At 43.8% G+C, this 20,326-nt stretch overlaps 1 protein-coding gene across 2 annotated transcripts in view; it reads right to left on the bottom strand.

Annotated features, from left to right (window-relative positions):
• Positions 1 to 20,326, bottom strand: part of LOC117825290 — an 84,766-nt gene that overhangs the window by 52,216 nt on the left and 12,224 nt on the right. For both annotated transcript variants that reach the window (XM_034701051.1, XM_034701052.1), the window contains exon 2: positions 5,871 to 6,018. In XM_034701051.1, the coding sequence (XP_034556942.1) occupies positions 5,871 to 6,018 (148 nt within the window). The remainder of the gene's footprint in view (positions 1 to 5,870; positions 6,019 to 20,326) is intronic.

The following is a 20,326-nucleotide window of genomic DNA, read 5'->3' as shown; positions in this document are numbered from 1 at the left end:
TTGGAGGAACGCCAACAAGGGGTCATTGAACTTTCCATAGCTATACATGTATACCTCAAACCAACACAAGAATCTGCTCTGCCGTGGAATGGACCCACCTGAAGGTTTTGTAACGTTATATCAGTAAGTGTAATGTTTTGGTTAGCAGGAGGGGTTTAAACCACAGGCTGTATAAATAATGGAAGTAGTATCTGTGATGTCACCCATCTGTTTTGAAAGTACTGTTTTGAGGCCAATCGGCGGCGGCGGCCATATTGCTGCTGGTGACCGATTGTGATGTAAAGAGGTGGGCTTTGAGCCTCCTAGCCAACAGCTACAGTGTTCCTGCCTGTCAATCAAGTCAGCTGTGCCTCTCACTGGAAGACTAATGAGCTATCCAGACTACACTCGTCTTATGTACCAGGCTGTGAACATGTTTATTTCTGCTGTAAAGATCGTCTTCTTTGAATTGGTGTGTATGTGGTTTCCTGTACTTCTGGAGCCAGCCTTAAGCGGATCCTCAATGAACTGCAGTTTTTAGCACTTCAGCATTGGCCTCATATTTTTAGACCAGAGGTTGCCACTTGGTTCAACACTGGTCTTGCCCCCTCCACCTGCTAGGTGACTTTTGGCATTCCTTGATTCATCACAATGTCAGCTTCTATCTATTGGCTTCTCATCTCACACTGGGAGGAGCATGTAAGTTGTGCAAGCAACACGTGCAAATGTAGCCGTAGGAAAAGGAACTCGCATGCATACGGCGGACTAATTGAAGCCGTATGGAAATGTAAATGTACGTTTTTATTGTCTGAATAGTTAATTAGAGAAAGCTTGACGGTGACAGCTGTGGAGTCATTTGAATACAGAATGCATTTTCCCTCAATAACACAGAAGCACAGAGAGCTGCAGCTAAATTATTAAATGACTTCTTCCCCATTCAAAGCTTGCTTTCAAGCTAAATAAGATTAGCCCTTTGATCTAAATTATATACCGTATATTCATTTTTCCTCTCTTCTTTCCGCTTCCTGTGAATGTTGTTGATTAATACGTGCAGACTTTGTTTTAACATTTGTGACTGAGTGACTGTGGAGACTAACTTTTTCATTGGCTGGACGTGTCACTGAAAGTAAAGATGTGGAGTTAGAGAAATAATTGACTAAAATAAAGAGTAAGATGTAAAGTAAGGGTTCATAGGCTGTGCAGCATTACTTATTGATCAAGGTTGCTGCCAGCACATATATGATACCACATGGTGAGTAAAATATAGTGCTTTAATGTATGTATGATCTCATTTTGCATTCTCTTCCTCCTCACATCATAATTTCAATGAATCTCTTCACGTTTGCTCGATCCATCTTAATCTAGCACTTGCAGCACGACGATGTCCGCCTCAGCCTGACCATCTCATGTGCATCTCTGCCATGCGATCACACACACACTTCCCCCTGCGCTGGCTGTGATGCAGGCAGCATGTGGGCGTCGGCTTTGTGAGCCGCAGACACTAATGAGAGCTGACAAGCAGCACAAGCCTGCAGGGAGCAGAAAGCACTGGGCAGGAGGAGAGAGAGCTACATTCAAGTTTGCACTGTTTCCTACTCAGACATCCACCTTGAAGACCTCGCTCCGCCTCGCTCTGATGGCTACAAAAGGCTCAGGGCAGCTTAAGGAGAGATTTAAGGGGGATAGCGAGGAGAAAACATAACTAATCCTTAAACTGAGGAGAGTAATCTGTGAGGGAAGATTTACAGCAAAGAAAATGACTTTTACAATACACTCCCAGAAAAGTGACCTTTCTATCAGAAATGTTCTCGACAATGAGGAGGTATTTTTAAACCCTCAGATTATCAGAGTGAAGACGTTTGTCGTTGTGACAGTTAGAAAACACTCGTTCTGCAGCTGTGGACTGCTGAGTGTTGGGGGGGGGGAGTGAAGTGTCGCATCCCCCAGAAGTATTTGGATTAAAGTATGACCACAGCCCCCCTCGTGCACCACAATGTGAAGTGGTGGAGCTGATCCTCGGTGCTCTCATTGATTTCTGTTGATCACAATCTTATTTGGCAATTTAAATGCTAATGATACTTTTAATTGCAAGACGGGATAAATGTGATTTGATCTTTAGGAGGCAATTACTTTCATGCTTTGTCTCGCTCCGATCTTTTCAAAAAGGCGGACAACAATTACTCTGCAGAGCTCAGCTTTTTTTTTTTTTTTCTCCTTTTGGGTACCAGAGAAGAAAGAACAAAACAAGAATAAAACAAGAATGACTTCAGGTTTTTTTTTTTTCTTTGACAAGTTTATCAAAAACTATTTCTGATCTTGAATGAAGGTTTGGCTTCTTAGAACATTTAACTTTACAATTACACACCCCACCTTATTCAACACCTTAAGCAGTGATGCTAGATTACATACACAGCTATACAAAAGAAAGTGAAGGAGATTGATGTCCACAGTTGTACTGCATGTAGAACATTCTGTACAGAGAAACCAAGCACCATTTGTACTCATGAACAACAGTAAATGGTTCAGATTCACACCAAAAACAGTCCATGTTTATGACTCAGAAAGACAAGACAGACAGTCCTACTTTGGTTACAGCTTAAAGCTAGAAGGTTTCCAACAATTATTTATCACATTTTGAAAGGTCTCCACACAGCAAAGGTTAAAGCACTGATGACCGGTTCATAAATCAGAGGATACACAAGAACAAATCATATCTCTACAAATCAATTCTCCCAGAGCGGTCTGATTAATTATTCCTCTAAAGAAGACATCCATTTTCCAAAAGCTGCAACATCCCAATTTTTCTTTTCTTTTTTTTTTTATGTCTCTGGATCAGTTCATCAATAATTCAAGTGTCCTCCAACATCCAAAAGCATCTACAAGTCCTGCATTCAAGCTTTTTAAGGTGGAAGAGTTTGTACCATCCCATGAGAAAGGAAAAAAAAAAAAAAAAAGTGTTGATATGTTCGGTGACATCCAGTTCATACTCCATCATCCTCTTACATTCTGCATGCGACTCTTTCAGATATGTTTGTGGAAATAGTTTGGAAGTTTATGACGAAGTGGTTTCTACCGGCGAGGGTTTGAGTCAACGACGTGTGAGTGGACTCATTTTTTCAGAGCAGCGGCGGCGGTGGAGGTCATACATCACGCCGGGGCTCACGACAGAGCGATGAACACATTATTTTCGGAGAACATCGCTTCTGACAATGCCCATCTATTTTGATAATCAGTTGACTATTGTGCCAGTGCAGCCTCTAAAGGGCCAGTGATTTATTAGGATTGACCAATTTGGAGTCACATCATGTGCTGCTTTTGTGAGGGCAAACAGAGGCGTGACTGGCGGTGCAGTCAGCCATGTTATCAAATGCCCAGGCTTGATTAACGGCTCATCAACATGCAGAATTAAACAGTGTGGCTAAATGCTTCCCCTTTTACCCCCCCCCGACATCAGACACTCATATAAAACTACCAATCTCTCTGCATGAGAGTGAACCCAAAACATTCTCTGAAACTTATCTGCATTCCCATCATCAGACATTTCAAGAAAAAAGTGGACAGTTTCTTCTTAAGACACTGAACATGTTGGATGACAAAATGGACATCTATAAATATTCATCTGCACAATTAAAGCTCTGAATAACATTTCACCACATTAAGCATTACATGCTGAGCTACACGGAGGAGACAACAACAACAGTTACACAGCACTGTCACCACCAGAACTCTTGCCATGCAGATTAGACGACAATCATGCACACAAAAGGAAAAGAGCAAGAGGCGGAGGAGGGAGATTGCACAATGTGGGTTTGTTAACAAAAGACATCAGTGAGTTTTAGCTTATGCAAAACAAAGCCTTTATAAGCTTACAGATTTCCCTCTGATTAACAATTGGATATGTATTCTCAATCTCCACAAAAAGTGCTCTGTTTTGTCCAAGCCCCCCAAATCTGATCGACTCTAAGTGGAGCTGGATTTTATCTTAAGTCTTTTAATTAAGTTTGATTTATCTTGGCACTGTTTCCATTCAGTTGTTTATCAATCTGCATCGCCCGTTACTTGATGGAGCTGGATGTGTTTTTTTTTTCATTTTGCAGTCATGCACCAAATAGAGATGTTTGCGTTTCGCATCAAACGCCCACATTTTCTGGAGTGTTGCACAGAGAAGAATTCCTTAAATTCAAAAAGTTTTTCAGACGTCAAAGTCCAGTGTGAAAGTCTAATGACTGATCGTGTTGAAGGACGTTTGCTGCTTTCAGCGCTCACAATGGTGTGCTCAAGTATGTCACTTGCAGGCCACCGTTACATGCAGGTAACAGAATAGAGGATCCGGGAGGACAGGGGTCAGTGGGGGATAGACTGGGGTCAGTTGCCTCTACTTTCCTTGTGGGGGACTCTGGCTTCTCTGGAGCCTGTGTCACACAACTATCAGCAACAGCAGCAACAGCAATGCTGAGGGAGGGGAGTGGGAGACAGAGAGCAGAAACATTGGCATCAGAGTGAGAGAGAAAGATAGATTAGCAGGGAGGGAGAAAGAGACAGAAAGCAATGGGAGAGGTAAGAGTCTGTGTGCTTCATTTGTCTTAAAAAGCATTCCTGAGAGGTAGCGGCAGTGTGTTTCTGGGGCTCAGAGGACTCAGCGGTAGACCTGCAGCTCGCTAAAACAAGCAGCAGGCCGGGTCACAGAGGCCACAAACTGGGCACAGCTCCCCTGTCGATGCTTGATGTTTGCATCTCTGCTTTGAATTTAAAATCAATTAGAAGATTCTGGAGGGGGGACCTCTAAAACAAGCATTGTAATCTCATCATGTGAGTTGATTAAAGGCTCATGTGGACCCTCAGCCAGATTCTGAACACCCCCAACCTTTGTTGTTTTGGTAATATTCCCAGGGAGGAAGATAGCCAACCCCTGCACACAGCAGCATCATTCCCATGGGGATGTGGTTAGCATCTTGCACATCCAGCATCGCCAAGAGCTGCATGGAAACCCTGGCAACCACTGAGCTATCTGTCCTGGCCAGGTGTTTTAGACAAAAGCAATTAGCAGGATTCAACTTGAATGCTTCTTCCTTCCTTTGCTGAAAACAGATTTTTTTTTTTACACTTTTCTGCCTGAACAGATGTAAGAGACTTTTATCACCTTCCGAGTGACACAAAAATTATTTTAGATTTCCACAGCTCAGTCGCTTGTGGATCCCTCAGCTGCATCCTCTGCAACTTCTGTTTCCCCCCGATGTGCACGGGCAGCAGCTGGCAATGTTCAACACTGCCATGGCCTCCGGTTTGCAGGCAGAACTAAATAACCTGGCTGGCCAGAGGAGGGAGAACAGGAGTGAATAATTCTGGGGCTCCAGCCGTCTGCCTGGCTTAATTTGTCCATTTCAATGACCCGCAATTTTTTTCTTTTAAAGGGTTCAAGCTCAAACTACATTTTCAGAGTCATAATTGATAGAGTTGGATCAATATTTGAATCATATTTGTGGGGAAACTTTCCCAGAGAAAAGGCTGCAGCTCCCTAAATCAAGCCAGAATAAAAGAAGTGTTTAAATAGGGAATGGGTTCACTTTAATTCACATAACAATCAAGCAAGCCTTTAAAAACTGCTGCTTTAATGACAATCACTGCAAAAGTACTTTACAAAGTCTGGGAGCAGTTAGATTCCTTTCACAAAGGGACCTGAAGGAAAGGAGACCATCGGCTGTCAAAATGAGACAAGCAGCCAGCGACATGTTCCCAGAGTCTCCTCCTGCCTCTGAACACATTAACTCCCTCCAAAAAAGTGTTTTGTCTTTTCTAAGTGTTTCTCTCTCATGGGCTGACAAGAGCGCACACCTAATCTTACCGCCTGTCCAGGCCTCTGCAATATTCTCAGGCTGAAGCTCAGTACTCACAGGTCATTATCTGTCTCAGTGCGGGTCTTCTGCTGCCTCCGATGGACCATGACAACAGTAACAGCCACGCCGATGATGAGTCCAATGGCAACGACACCTCCAAGGATCCCGATAACACCACCTGGGGGACCCTGTGGCATCGGCTTCTCTGCAGACGAGAGGAGAAATAACAGTGTCAGGACAGCTGCTCTTTGAGTAATTGATGCTGCTGGGTTGAACTTGCAGGGGGAGAAAAAAAAATCGAAGAGCGCTGAGGAAGAAACACAAAAGCAACATTTCAATGAGGTCCTTTTTGAGGTTTTCAACTGCCATGGAAGGAAAACCTTATTGCAATGAATCACAAATTCTGGACGTGCATCAGCAGCTGGTTAAAAGAATTCAAAACGAAAGCTGCAGTGCATCCAAAAATAAGAAAAAAAACACAATGCGCTATTGTAAGAGGAAAATCTACAAAACACATTTGGCATAGCCTTTGCCAGGCTTGAAGCTTTCTGTCATAAATCACATTCAAACGCTATTTTCGGGGACATATTTCAGGAGGAGCCTTTTGTCCTGCTGGCCCTGGCCCTGCGTGAATCCACACTGTTGTGGTCACTCAGCAGCTGCTGCTGCATTTCTAATGTGTACTCCATCAAATTCTCAAAAGGAGCCCAAATTGGCTTGGTTTTGACAGCGAACCCAAATGCACTCTCAGAAGCACGACAGAGCTATTATATTTCAAAGTCCCTGCCAGCAGGGGGTAAAGAGTGCGAAAATACATATCTAGCATTGCACAGAACATGAGCGCGGTTTAGAAAGTAAAAAGCAGTTCAGCTAATTGTAGAGAGCAGAAAGTTCGTCCAAATCTGACAACTGTTTTGTGAGCCAGTAAACACAGAAGATTGTTGATGTTACTGCCTGCTCTGTTTTCAACACTGCAGTCCTCTCACCCCGCTGATAAAAGCCAAGACTATTAACTTTAAAAAAAGGCACAGGGATTGCAGAGGGGAACTAAAAATTCAAGAGATTGTAACCACTTCTTTAAGAGCTGGAGCGGGCTTAGCTGTCTCCCTAACTTAATTTCTGAGAGAGTCTTTGAGAGCCAATCTCGGGAAGTGTCTTTGAGGGTTTTCTAAGCGAACGTCAAAAGCAATCAGTGTGACCAGAGAACATCTCTAGCGGGGAGAAATATTGAAAAATAAATACTTTTGGATGCAAGCCTATAACTCTTTTGGCTCGATACATTGCTAAGAAGGAAGAAGCTTTCAAATCAGCCCCTTTATTTTGTTTTTTTTGCAGCCTTATTTTATGCTTTTTTAAATTCAATATCAACAATGACTCATCCTGTATGAGATCAGGGTGTATTTCATTTGTTGTCAAGCAGATAAAAGGCTGAAAAATGACAGCAGGTCCCATGTGAAACTCTCCGACTGTGTCCCAAGCAATGTCAGGTACACTGAAAAAGGACAATCATCTCTATTCAAAAAGCATAATGGAGCTTTTATTCTGAAGGCAAACATCAGCGGCATCTGTTTCCTTCGACAACAGCAGTTAAAGCTGTCCCTTTTTAAGACAGGCCAGGGATCAATCAATGGCTGTGTGCCTGTTGTGATGGGATCCTGCAAATTCTCACCATCTTCCACTTTGAAAAGGAAAGCCTATCTCCTGCCCTCATGATGGCTCCATTATTATCTGTCCGTCCCTTCTGGTGGCGGCAGGACAAGGCCTCGCTCCCTGGGGGCCTCTTCTCAACAGCCCCTGCCTGCTAGCCCGATTCACTGCCCATAATGATGGATCCACAGAGGACTGCCTCACACAATAGCAGCCACGTTACTCTACCTTGTACCCGCCACTCGCCGCCTGAAAGTCAGCATGAACGAATCATGTCCATCAGCTTGTCGTGTCACTCCACGCTGATTGCTGCTGTTCTAATTTTCAGCCTTCCGCTACTTAAAAGTCACATCATGTCACATTTACACACCAAAGGAGAATAAACGTTTTCGTGTATAACCACGAAACTTCTGTCTGTGATGAATTTCAATAAACAAGTCTGAGAAAGCAGCTTTGAAAGACTGTGATCTCGCCGTAGCATGGCAACAGATAAGCCAGAACTCCCACTGTTGTCTCATTGCACTACATAGAGAAAGCCAGTGGGCTGATTTTCATGGCCCTAATGCAAATGCCAGACACAATAGTCAGTTGTATAACACTAACACACAGAGGAGTGGACTGGATCAGAATGCAATTTCCCTGTTGTGCAGCCCCAGGCACTCTGTGCACAGGATTTTCGACTGTCACCTCCTCACACATAAAGGTAGGCCGAGCCATCTGGCGAGCCGTCAGAGCGCTTTGTCTTCCTCTTATGGAGATGGAGAATCATCAAAAATTAAAGCGTGCATTGTCAGGACACAAGTCTTACATTAAAGGTGACATATTATACTCTTTTTCATCAAAATATATTGATCCAACTCTAAGAGGTCCACAAAACATGTCTTTAAAGTTTATGCTCAAAAAAACACTTGTTAACAGATTGTAAACCCCTCTTTTTCAGCCCTGCTCAGAACAGGCTGTTTTCTGTGTCTGTGCCTTTAAATGAGAATGAGCTCTCTGACCACGCCCCCTCAGGAAGCGGATGTGGCCTCGGCTGTCCAGCACATTGATCTAATGTTTACATGTTGGCTTCAACCCTCTGAATCTGATCCAGAATCTGATCCTGACGGAGAGGCGCCTGCCGGTGTCTTGGTACACAGCTATGAACATGTAGCTATGTGGCTATGCTAACTAGCGCTTGCACTTTTCCATGAAAAATTAAAAATCATCCACTAGATCTTCAAATCTGTAGACGTGGGGAGTAAAACCGACCTTTGTGTTTATTAAGACAGCCTACAACTAGCATGCCTCCCTCCTAAGCTCCTTGTTAGCACACATGTGCAGGTAATGAAAAACAGAGGAGGGGTTGAGTTGTATTTTATACAGTCTATGGGGTTTGTAGACATGCCAGGGACACATACTGTATTTCAGGTAGAGAACCATTAAAAAGTTGATTTTGCATGATATGTCACCTTTAGAGCATCACAAACGTTCAGATGGGTGAACTGTTTTGTTGCTGTCGTCAGTGTGGGACGAAGGGAAAGTTGAGGACGGTGCAGGAAAACGATTAGTGCAACACTGTGTACAATAATGCTGAGCTGGGATCATTTTATCACATAAGAGGGAGCTATACCCCCTGACAGTATGTGCAGCCAACAACACACCTTCAAATTCAATTAGTCAGAGTGAGATAGTCTAACTGAACCTGATAACTGGTTCCTGATGGCTCAATTACTGAGGCGAATCTATTTTCAAGGACATGAAATGCTGAGAATTTGGAAACACATTGGGAGGCCTGCGGAGGTCAACTCTATTAAATAAAAGCTCCAGTTCCTAAAGCAGATCTCAGCCTCCAACAGATTGTTTAAGGCATAAATAATATCAAAAAAGCAGCACATTGATGGAGTGAACCTGAGTCTCTGCTGAAGCCTCTTGAGGACATGAGCTATTGAACACAAGCAGGGACTTAAGACTTCAAGTGCTCCCCGATGTCGTGGAGCTCAGCAAAAAATGCAGTGATCTGACGAGTGTGACAGTCAAATGAGTCACTGACAAATATTTATGCCTATCCTTGGACTGTGTTCTTGCTCACACGCTTCTGTGCTGCAGCTCTAGTCTTTAGCACTGACTCAAGTTCCTGGTGTGTTAGTATTCTCTGGACTTGTGAAAGTAATCGCGTGGAAATTCCCTCGTGCCGCACACAACAGGCACGGCTACACGAAGAGGGCTTTGTCCTTGTTGTGGAATAAACAGTGGATTGCCAACAGTAATAGGCATGGGGCCTGACTTACTGTAGGCTGCTGCAGCTCTCTGCTTCCTGCTTTCACAGCCACCCGACGGCGAAAGTGGCAACAGGAGCACAGCCATGTACTCCGCCTCCAATGTTATCATGAAATACTTCAGGGAAGAAAAATGAAGCCATGCTGTTTGCAGGACGAAGAAGAAATGTGTTTCTGTAACTGTGCACAGTGAGGTGCTGAAGATGTGATCTGATTAAACATGAAGCCGCAGCTGTCATTTAATGATAAATCTCAGGTAAACATTGTGTAGAATTTTAACACATACTAAGACACGTATTTGCTGCTCAATTCAACGGAGAATGATGTCTTCTTTTCACAAAAACAAAAATGGAACTCTTTTGTGTGTATGATGGCCGGTGTGAGTCACTTAAGTACAAATTTCCTGGGCTTTTACTTTGCTGTAATAATTATATTTAATGCACCTCTTAGCTCTATGCACTTCGTTACAATGGGAAAAAGTGCAACTTCTCTATTATACCAGATCACTTAGCTGGGAATAAACTAATATGTTCCACTAAAGGAATAAAATGAATTCAGTCCCTTGACCATAAATAGAGTCTTTATACGTCATATTGTTTCTTCTGAGCTGCATTTGTTACATCAGTGTTTTTCAACCTTTTTTGAGCCAAGGCACATTTCATGCATTAAAAAAATCCGGAGTCACACCACCAACCAAAAGTTTTACAAAATGACACATTTAGTCTCTCAATATATGAATCTATTTATCTGTGAGAGGGACTTTGGCTACTTCTTTAATCAGGGCGAAGCATCTCATTTACAATGGCTTTTGCAGGTAGTGTTAAAGGTGACATATCATGCAAAATGGACTTTTTAATGGTTCTCTACCTGAAATATGTTTCCCTGGCATGTCTACAAACCCCCCGAGAATAAAAAAAATCCATTCTGCACCTGTTCTGATTTCTCCACCTTTCTGTAAATGTGTGCTGAAACGAGCCGTTTCAGTTTTCAGTGTTTTTCATACGTCACAACGACATCCGGTCTGTAACTGAAGTCAGAGCTTGGAACTTGTTCAGCCCATAGACTGTATAAAATACTAACTCAACCCCTCCTCCATTTTTCATTACCTGCAAACATGTGTGCTAACAAGGAGCTTAGGAGGGAGGCATGCTAGTTGTAGGCTGTCTTAATAAACACAAAGGTCGGTTTTACTCCCCACGTCTGCAGATTTGAAGATCTAGTGGAGGATGTTTAGTTTTCATGGAAAAGTGCAAGCGCTAGTTAGCATAGCCACATAGCTACATGTTCATAGCTGTGTACCAAGACACACTTTGACATACTGACAAATAAAACAACAAGAAACACAAAATCTGTGACCAATGGTTCAGAAAGGTCCTGCTGCAGGCGCCTCTCCGTCAGGATCAGATTCTGGATCAGATTCAGAGGGTTGAAGTAACGCGGGTCTGTGAGCAGCCGTGTATATTCAGCCAACATGTAAACATTAGATCAACGTGCTGGAGAGCCGAGGCCACATCTACTTCCTGAGGGGGCGTGGTCAGAGAGCTCATTCTCAATTAAAGGCACAGACACAGAAAACAGCCTGTTCTGAGCAGGGCTGAAAAAGAGGAGTTTACAGGCTGACCATAATCTGATTTCAAAGTGTTTTTTTGAGCAATAAACTTTAAAGACATGTTTTGGGGACCTCTTAGACCAATATATTTTGATGAAAAAGAGCATAATATGTCACCTTTAATGTCTCTGCCACAGTGTGTCACTTTTTTGAGTTGGCTAAGAGTTCAGCTACTAAGTAGCTAGCTGTGAGAGCTCTCCAAACAGCGTTGTAGTTTTTCTCATACAAGTTGCCTTTTCCACCACCCATATTACTCTCTTCATCTGGGTTAGAATTTTGTCCAGGGCCCTGTTTGGAGTTTTCAATTTTCCTTTTTGGATATTTATCCATCGCTGTTGTACGCCTACGTCTTGTCACATACACCTCTTGCGCACATCATTAATTCTATTGTGGTCATAAGTGTGCTTTATTGTAACCCAGTGGGTGGCGAGCGCAGGCCAGTACATGGACAAGGACTGAATTACTCCGCCAGTCACTACACTGCAGACACAGACGCACTCAATGGCAAATTATTTGCAGTATATGAATAATACTTTTTTGAATTAATTAAGTGAAATTTGATAATGTCCCAAGGCACACCTGACGATCTGTCACGGCACACTGGTGTGCCAGGGCACAGTGGTTGAAAATCACTGTGTTACACCATCCAGACTGCCACGGCATTTATGGTGTAGAAATGATTCACTTTATTATTCCACAGCACGGTCGGCAGAGAATACAACATGTCAGGCAACACCGAGCGCACGCTTCAACAACACACAGACCACTTGAGCAAGGCACAGACTACTTCCTGGAACTTCTTCTGTGTTTTCCTTTCTTGTGTTGTAAAACGGTATATGCTGCCACCTACTGGACAGTGCAGTACAACCAAACTGGTCACTAACCCTAAAATACAGAACATTGCTTTTCATGACAGTACATAAAGTTCATTGACTAACATTTTCACTTCATGGGGGGCGGCTGTGGCTCAGTGGGTAGAGTTCGTCGTCTATCAATCGGAAGGTTGGCGGTTTGATCCCAGCAGTCACATGAAGTGTCCTTGAGCAAGACACTGAACCCCAAATTGCTCCCGCTGTTGTTGTGTGAATGTGTATGCGTGATATTAGCTAATACTGATGGTCCCTCACTATATAGCAGCCTCTGCCATCAGTGAGTGAATGGCTGTGAATGGGTGAAGGTGACAAGTAATGTAAAAGCCTTTTGAGTGATCAGAAAGACTAGAGAAGTCTATATAAGTCGAGTCCATTTACCGTTTTTTTCATCTGACCCTTTAACAAATACAAAAGCGCCTTCCTCTTCACCTCCAGCTGGAGTCATGCTGCTTGCTTCTGTTATATGAAAATGCAACATTCATAACATCTACCTTCAGCTGCTAGATATCTGACCCAGCTAATGGCTAACTCTTTCTTTGTGTTTTCCGGTGCTATAGGGAGTCAAGGCTCATGAGAGTTCTGTATCTGGAAACTACTGAGGCAGACACCACAAATTCAGACTCAACTAAGCTGTGAGGTTAATGTGCAGGTAATAAATCCCAAATAATGAGAAAAAATAGGCTGCACAGCAGAGGAGAGACGCACAAATCTTGTGGTGTTGATCTGAAACTGGCTGCAACTCATGATTTGTAACACAAACCGGCAATTTACAGTTGTAACGTCAAGGTATTTTATTTACCAGCATATAAGTCAAGAAATTTAAGGGATCTGCAACTCTTCTGACCATTTATAAAAACAAAGAACAAAGTCAAAAGATACTTGGAAAGCAGGGGTTTGTACACTTTCCAGCCTGTGACCCCAAAGTAACCAGAGGCTGGCAACCCTCACTGTTCTTATTTTTTAAAAGTTACTTTTTTTGGGGCATTTTCGCCTTTAATGGACAGGACAGCTGAAGAGAGACAGGACATGTGGGGAGTAGAGAGTGGGGGAGGACACGCAGTAAATGGTCAAGGCTGGAATCGAATCTATGACCTCTGAGATGAGGGCTATAGCCTCTGTATATGGGGCGCGCACTTAGACCGCTAGGCCAATGGCGCCCCCCTCACTGTTGTTCAAGGTGGTCACAGGTTGCCCACAGCCACAGGTGGACACTAACAGGCCAATCTTATCAGACATCACAGCAACCAAACACAAGAGCCAAACAACCATATGTTTTAGTATTATCTAAAAGAAGGTTGATAGAAGAACACAAGTTTCTTTAAAGGTGCAGTATGTCAGATTTAGTGGCGTTCAGCCCAACAGACTTGGTAGAAATTGAATATGATATTCACAAGTATGTTTGAATGAGTGTATGATGATTTAAATATAAACATTTTGGCTTTGTTAACTTAGAACAAGCCTTTTGGAGCAGGTCCCCTTCCACAGAGGCTACTTTCTACACCAGCATGATTCTACAGCAGCGTAGAATGGACAAGCTAGTAACATGTGCATTTTTGGACATGAAGAAGAGAGTGTTTGTTGTTGTGTGCAAAATAATTTGTACTGGTAGAAGTTTCCTGATGCTAAAAACTTGACAAATGGAGGATCATTCTTATCATGCATCACAGGAGCTTCATGTCCTTGAGGCCACTGTTGCTTCTGGCACCTTATTGATGGGAGGGATGAGCGAGGGAGCGTTTGAATCTAGAATCTGACAGCTAGATATCACTAAATATTCCCATTTCCACACTCTGTACTTTTTAATGTTTAGACTGTAGCAGTGACCAGACTGTTAAATAAGTGAGGTGAGTCTGTGTGGCTTTGTGAGTTTCATACTGGCTTAAAGCCTAAGATACTTAATATAGCTGCTCTGCAGAAAATTAGTCTGTGGTAATCACCTCAGGGGTCGTGTGGCAACAAAGTTATGTAGAAAACGGAGGATGTATTTTTTATGCATGGTGTTACTTAGAATTTAACGACTATGTTTGCAGACATTTTTACAATATAAATAAAATATGCAATTTTCCTACATTTGATTGTTTCATTTTATTTTGAAAGGCTTTTTGAGTATGAAACAGAACAGACAGCCCTTTGACCTCTTTTGATTTTTCACCTGTGGAAAACGTGCATAAAATCCGTCTGCACTTAACTCAGTAAAGGCTGTTGTTCAAATACGTCTTGTCGCTGCCACTGAAAGATTGCTATTGATTTTCAATAAGTGTAATGCAGCCATCCATGCAGTGGCTCGCTCTGTGCTGTCAGTCCACCTCTGTGGCACATGGTCACTGACAGACCTGACCTTGGCTCTCTGTGGCTGCAGCTCCCACTGAGGTGGCAGCAATCTTCATTCCTGTCACATCTCCACCACAGTGTTCATCGAGCTGCAGCAGATGTACGAGCCATTGTTGTTTTTCCTCCTGTCCACACGACACCCAAACATCCAGTGCAGTCTCAGGCTTGCACCCGAGCCCTCTGCCGGCTCAGAGACATTACGTTGATGTCAGCTGCTAGCCCACGGAGAATCTCGTTTCCCCGACGATTCATCAAGAAGGCTTCACTGGTTGAGTGCAACTTACACTCAGCAGGTTGTTCTGTTCGCTGCAAGAGTTCAAACGTGTAGCCAGCCGGAGGTCCCATGGGATTCAGGCTACAGAGTGAATAAGTGCTTTGCATGTGCTCATTACGTATTCATTCCTCGGGCAGAGCCTACAGATTTATATGCATGCTACCGACAGGGGGTGGATACTACACAGAGAAGATCTAGCAACATTCTGATGGAGCAAAAGCAACTGATCAACTGAAGCTGTGGCCTGAAAATTGATTACTTCCTCACTGCTGCTTGTGGCTCTTTTTGAATAAATGGAACTAGATGCAGAGTGACACAGCAATTCAGCATCTGGACCGTCCTAAATGCGTGAAAACAGTCTAATCTCCAGCACCAGCTGTACCCAACAGCCAAAACATGTGGACTCTAGTGTTACCAGCCTCCCATAGAACATGTTAGTCACACATACCAGAGCAGGAAGAGTTCAGGTGAGAGGCCAAAGGGTGAGCTGTCTCCAGCTGGAGCAAGGCTTTGCCCACTCCAAATCCAATCTGTCACACAATGCAGCAATGCAGGATTTAAATGGAAGCAGGTTTTTCTCAGCAGATTGCTGCCATGTACCTGCTGAGGCCTAGTGCGGTTTATCAAACAGAGACAATCCACGGCTTAATGATGTCTTTAAATGCACAGTCACCCCTGGCAATCCGACAAAAAGACAGTAAAAAGCAGGAGTAAAGAAAGCCTGAAACTATAACACATCACACTGATGGTATTAAGAGGACATTTGTGTAGTAGGGGCTTCATAAAAAATGTTCCAGTCGTAAGTCTGATCATATTCCAAGAATGGATGTGGCTTCTGGCGCTCTCTCTCCCTCCCATCACAAATTGTAATTGCGATCTCCTCCACAGGGGCTGTAATACTTTCCAGCAATACTGGGGAGTTTTCAAGTGGACAGATTGAGAGTCTGGCTACTAACCCACGCCAGCTCCACACCACCAATGCCAGTCTGAGACGGCCACCTGTTCCAAAGCACAGTGACTGGTTTCTACCTCGGCTCGCACAAGCAGCCAATCAGAAGGAAACAGTCAAGGTGTCTCGTTTCTTTTATCTCTCTATTCATGAGTCGCACAGCTACCTTATGTAGGAGTAAATGCCCAGCCTGTTACTAATTTATCTGGAGGAGATTTTTATTTTTTTTCCACATTGGGTAAATGCTGCAGGCCCCAATAAAGAGGAAGAAATGTGGTTTAATGGAGTTCATAAATCTGTATTTCATACTGCCAACTCTTAGCGGCACATGCTGTTTCGTCTCCATCTCCCCACCTCCTCCTCCAAGTGGGGGATCTTGTTAAAGTTCAGTGTTCAGCTGTCTCCTCTGGGAGCTAAGGGCTCCTGATGTCATCCTCTGTGCACAGTAGTTTACCCCATGGACAGGTCTGCTTCCTGTCTCAACCAGACTCCCACTGATGGCCTGTTTCTGCACCACCTCTCAGACCCCATGTGTCACAGCGGAGAGCAGGGCCACAGGCGATGGAAGGCACTGGAGCTGTGATGGTGTGTGAATGCTGTTCTACATTAGTCCACAGAGGGCAGCACTTCATTAAGTCACAAATTGTTAACACATGGGATGTTTTTATTAGGATGAAACCAGGCCGATTATGAACTTTACTGTCTGCGCCCTGCTGTGTAAACATGAAAAACACCTGAGTCCAGAATGTAACATGATTTTTTTCATTGTTTTTCTCATATTTTAGGGGGGTAGTTATTGCATTTTTATTTTCTCACACTGCTTAACGTTAAGGATCAAATCTGAAATAACGGATTGATGTCTCTACATGGGTGAATAAACGTCTGCTGAGCCATCCTGTTTCACTTTTCCCTCTCCCATTCCTGTGTAAACATCTTGAGCCTCAATGGTACGTAGAGGCAATCTGGGGAAGTGATCACCAGCCTTCAACAATAAAAAAAAAAAGCACTAACATGTTTCCACGCTTTAACAGACGACGCTCATGGCGAGCTGGAGACACACACACACGCCAGCTGTTTGAGTGTGTGTGTGTGTGTGGTGAACGCTGGAGTCTGACGGCGGCAGATGAAGCGGCGACAAGCAGCACCAAAGCCCCCGTCAATGAATGTGAGATTGCAGGCTGCCAAACTGATGCTGATGCTGTCGTGAGGTATTACCTCCCGTGACAGGCTAAATAACAACAGCTCTAATTAAAGAATGATTGGAATGGGTGGACCACTGCCTCCTAATGGGGGAATAAACCGCAACATCGCTCCAGGAAGTGTATTGCACTCATTTATTAACTTCAGGAACCCGGTAGCTGCTGTCAAGAAGTAATAGCTTACTTTAAAAGCTACATAACTTTTCATCCATTCTGCCCACTGGCCCGTATTTCGGCTTTTTAATTAGTAAAAAAAAAATAACATATAGCCGTGTTGTATATAGCACAAAGACCAAAAAAGACTGCTGCTTTTATGACGAAGAAAACTCTGCAGCAGTTTCCTCTCACTAATCTGAAAACTAGCTTTGGCTCCATAAAAAGAGCCGGCCGTGCAGCGTTACTGATAGGGCTCCCAGTCTCTTTTTTAGCAGCCTCTCTCTCTCGCCCTTTCATGCCCCAGCTGAACTCCTCTATGTGTTGAATGTTAATTTAATGGCTGCTCCCAGCTGTAAACTGGAGGAATCTCTGTGCTTATACAGATCTGTACCCTCGTCTCCGCCTCGTCCTCCCTCTGCTGCCTTCCTCTCAGCGTAAGCAAAATTACTTCTCAGTGTCTCTCTCTCTCTGCCAAGCAGTGTGAGGTCATGGCTGTAATTTCCTTTGCCTGGTTAAAAAGCTGACAGAGTAGCGGACCCAGTCGGTGCGGATATGTTCGAGAGCAGGTTTTCAATTTAGCAACACACAGGGCTACAGATCCCTTCCCTGGTCTCTGCTGCTGAGCAGGGGTGTCTTCTTAATCTCTGCATGCAATCCAATGTAGTCAAGAAACCTTAAGGGTTGACTATTTGATGCAAAATAAAATAATTCAATTTAGCCGGTCTAACTGATTGTGCTGTCCATGGAAAATAACTTCCTTAATTCAGAATTAAGACCACTAGATTTAACTCATACCCTCAGGACTTTTTGCACAGCAGCATTATCACGCCAATTCTAGCAATATCAAATGAGATTCACAGGCAAGGATGTAGAAAAGACATATTTAACCAATCAAGCATCTACTAACTACTATTACACTGGACCCCCAACACCCCCTCTACTCAGTCTTCACACTACTCCCATCTGGTCACAGATCCAGATCCATAGCACTGCTAAAATAGATAAAATGCCCATGTAGCGTGTCCTCTGTGTTCATATGTGTCCGGTGTGCATATATGTGGGATGATGTGCACCATTGTTGTGAGGCTGGGTGGATGTTTATTGTTTATATGTGTTTTATACATGTATTCTTGTACAGATGGTGACAACAAATCTCCTTATCAAGGACAAATAAAGATCTATCTATCTATCTACTCACATGTATTATCTCCAGCAGCACTTTCACGTTACTGATGTGCAACCTCTCTCTGCTCACATACAATATTGCAGCCTGTGAGGAGAAAACCATGTTTTAAGTGTGTGCAGAAACATATCGTGCACGTGAATCTTTTCCATGAAGCTCAGTGCTCTCCTACTCGTGAAAAGTTCACCTCCTCACAAGCGAGTAGTTTAACAGTTTTGTCAGTCAGCAGCCGTGCACAGCTGCAGTGATTTTTGTGAATATAATTTGCTTCAGTAATACAGTCCTCCTCTTTTATGATTAAGTGTGGTCATTAGGATCTCACTACAGGGTTAGTTCCCGAGCTAACCAAGCTCAGGAAGGGGGGTAACTTTAAAATTACAGAAGCCAAAAGATTTTAAAGAATGGGAACCAGGACTCTGACACTGGGGATGGGAGCAGGATGTCAGGCACCATTTTGGGAGCGTGCATATGTTCCCACATCCCTAAGTTCCCACAGCCCTATGTTCCCACATCCCTATGTTCCCACATCCCTATGTTCCCACAGCCCGATGTTCCCACAGCCCTATGTTCCTATAGCCCTATGTTCCTATAGCCCTATGTTCCCACAGCCCTATGTTCCTACAGGCCTATGTTCCTACAGCCCTATGTTCCCACAGCCCTATGTTCCTACAGCCCTATCTTCCCACAGCCCTATGTTCCCACAGCCCCATGTTCCCACAGCCCTATGTTCCCACAGCCCTATGTTCCTACAGCCCTATGTTCCTACAGCCCTATGTTCCTACAGCCCTATGTTCCCACAGCCCTATGTTCCTACAGCCCTATGTTCCCACAGCCCTATGTTCCTACAGTCCTATGTTCCTATAGCCCTATGTTCCCACAGCCCTATGTTCCCATAGCCCTATGTTCCTACAGCCCTATGTTCCTACAGCCCTATGTTCCCACAGCCCTATGTTCCTACATCCCTATGTTCCCACAGCCCTATGTTCCCACAGCCCTATGTTCCCACAGCCCTATGTTCCCACAGCCCTATGTTCCCACAGCCCTATGTTCCTACAGCCCTATGTTCCTACAGCCCTATGTTCCCACATCCCTATGTTCCCACATCCCTATGTTCCCACATCCCTATGTTCCCACAGCCCTATGTTCCCACAGCCCTATGTTCCTACAGCCCTATGTTCCCACAGCCCTATGTTCCCACAGCCCTATGTTCCCACAGCCCTATGTTCCTACAGCCCTATGTTCCTACAGCCCTATGTTCCCACAGCCCTATGTTCCCACATCCCTATGTTCCCACACACCGTTCATTCATTCATTTACTATAAGTTGCTTCTTGTGGGAGGATTTGGCTTAAATTGAAGGGAAATGTAGGAACACAAGACCTACTTTTGAAAATGTCCTAGAAACGTGGGAGCATAGAGGGGGCGTCTATCAATCAGTGGTCTGCGGTTCAATCCCAGCTCCAGCAGTCACATGCCGAAGTGTCCTTGAGCAAGACACTGAACCCCAAATTGCTCCCTCTGTTGTTCAGAGGTGTGTGAATGTGAACAAATGAAATTATCTGAATACTGATGGTCCCTTACATTAGCAGCCTCTACCATCAGTGAGTGAATGAGTATGAATGGCTGAATGTGACGAGTAGTGTAAAAAAAAAAGCGCTTTGAGTGGTCAGAAAGACTAGAAAAGTGCTATATAAGTACAAGTCCATTGACCATCCATAGGGCTGTGGGAACATAGCGATGACCCCACCAGTTAGTCTAGTCTCTGGACTCCTGAGTGAGGGTTTTGTTGGGGCAGCTCCACTTGCATTAGCCTTGAGCTCACCTCAATATGTAGCCCCACATGTGCACAACTATAAAACTCATGCATTATTGTTTGGCTGCAGTCTCTGATCAATAGATTTTTGGATATAGCACATTTACTGCCTGAAGTATGTGTAAGAATGTTGGAAATCTATTATGAAAATTATGAGAGTCTTAATATTGGAAAAAAGTTTTACACTTTCAAATCTGAGGTGATGCTGACCAACATAGTCCAA

Source organism: Notolabrus celidotus, chromosome 14 (genome assembly GCF_009762535.1).
Source record: "Notolabrus celidotus isolate fNotCel1 chromosome 14, fNotCel1.pri, whole genome shotgun sequence".
NCBI classification, from domain to species: domain Eukaryota; kingdom Metazoa; phylum Chordata; class Actinopteri; order Labriformes; family Labridae; genus Notolabrus; species Notolabrus celidotus.
Note: the sequence above shows the minus strand (reverse complement) of the source record. Positions and strands in the feature narration are given on the sequence as shown.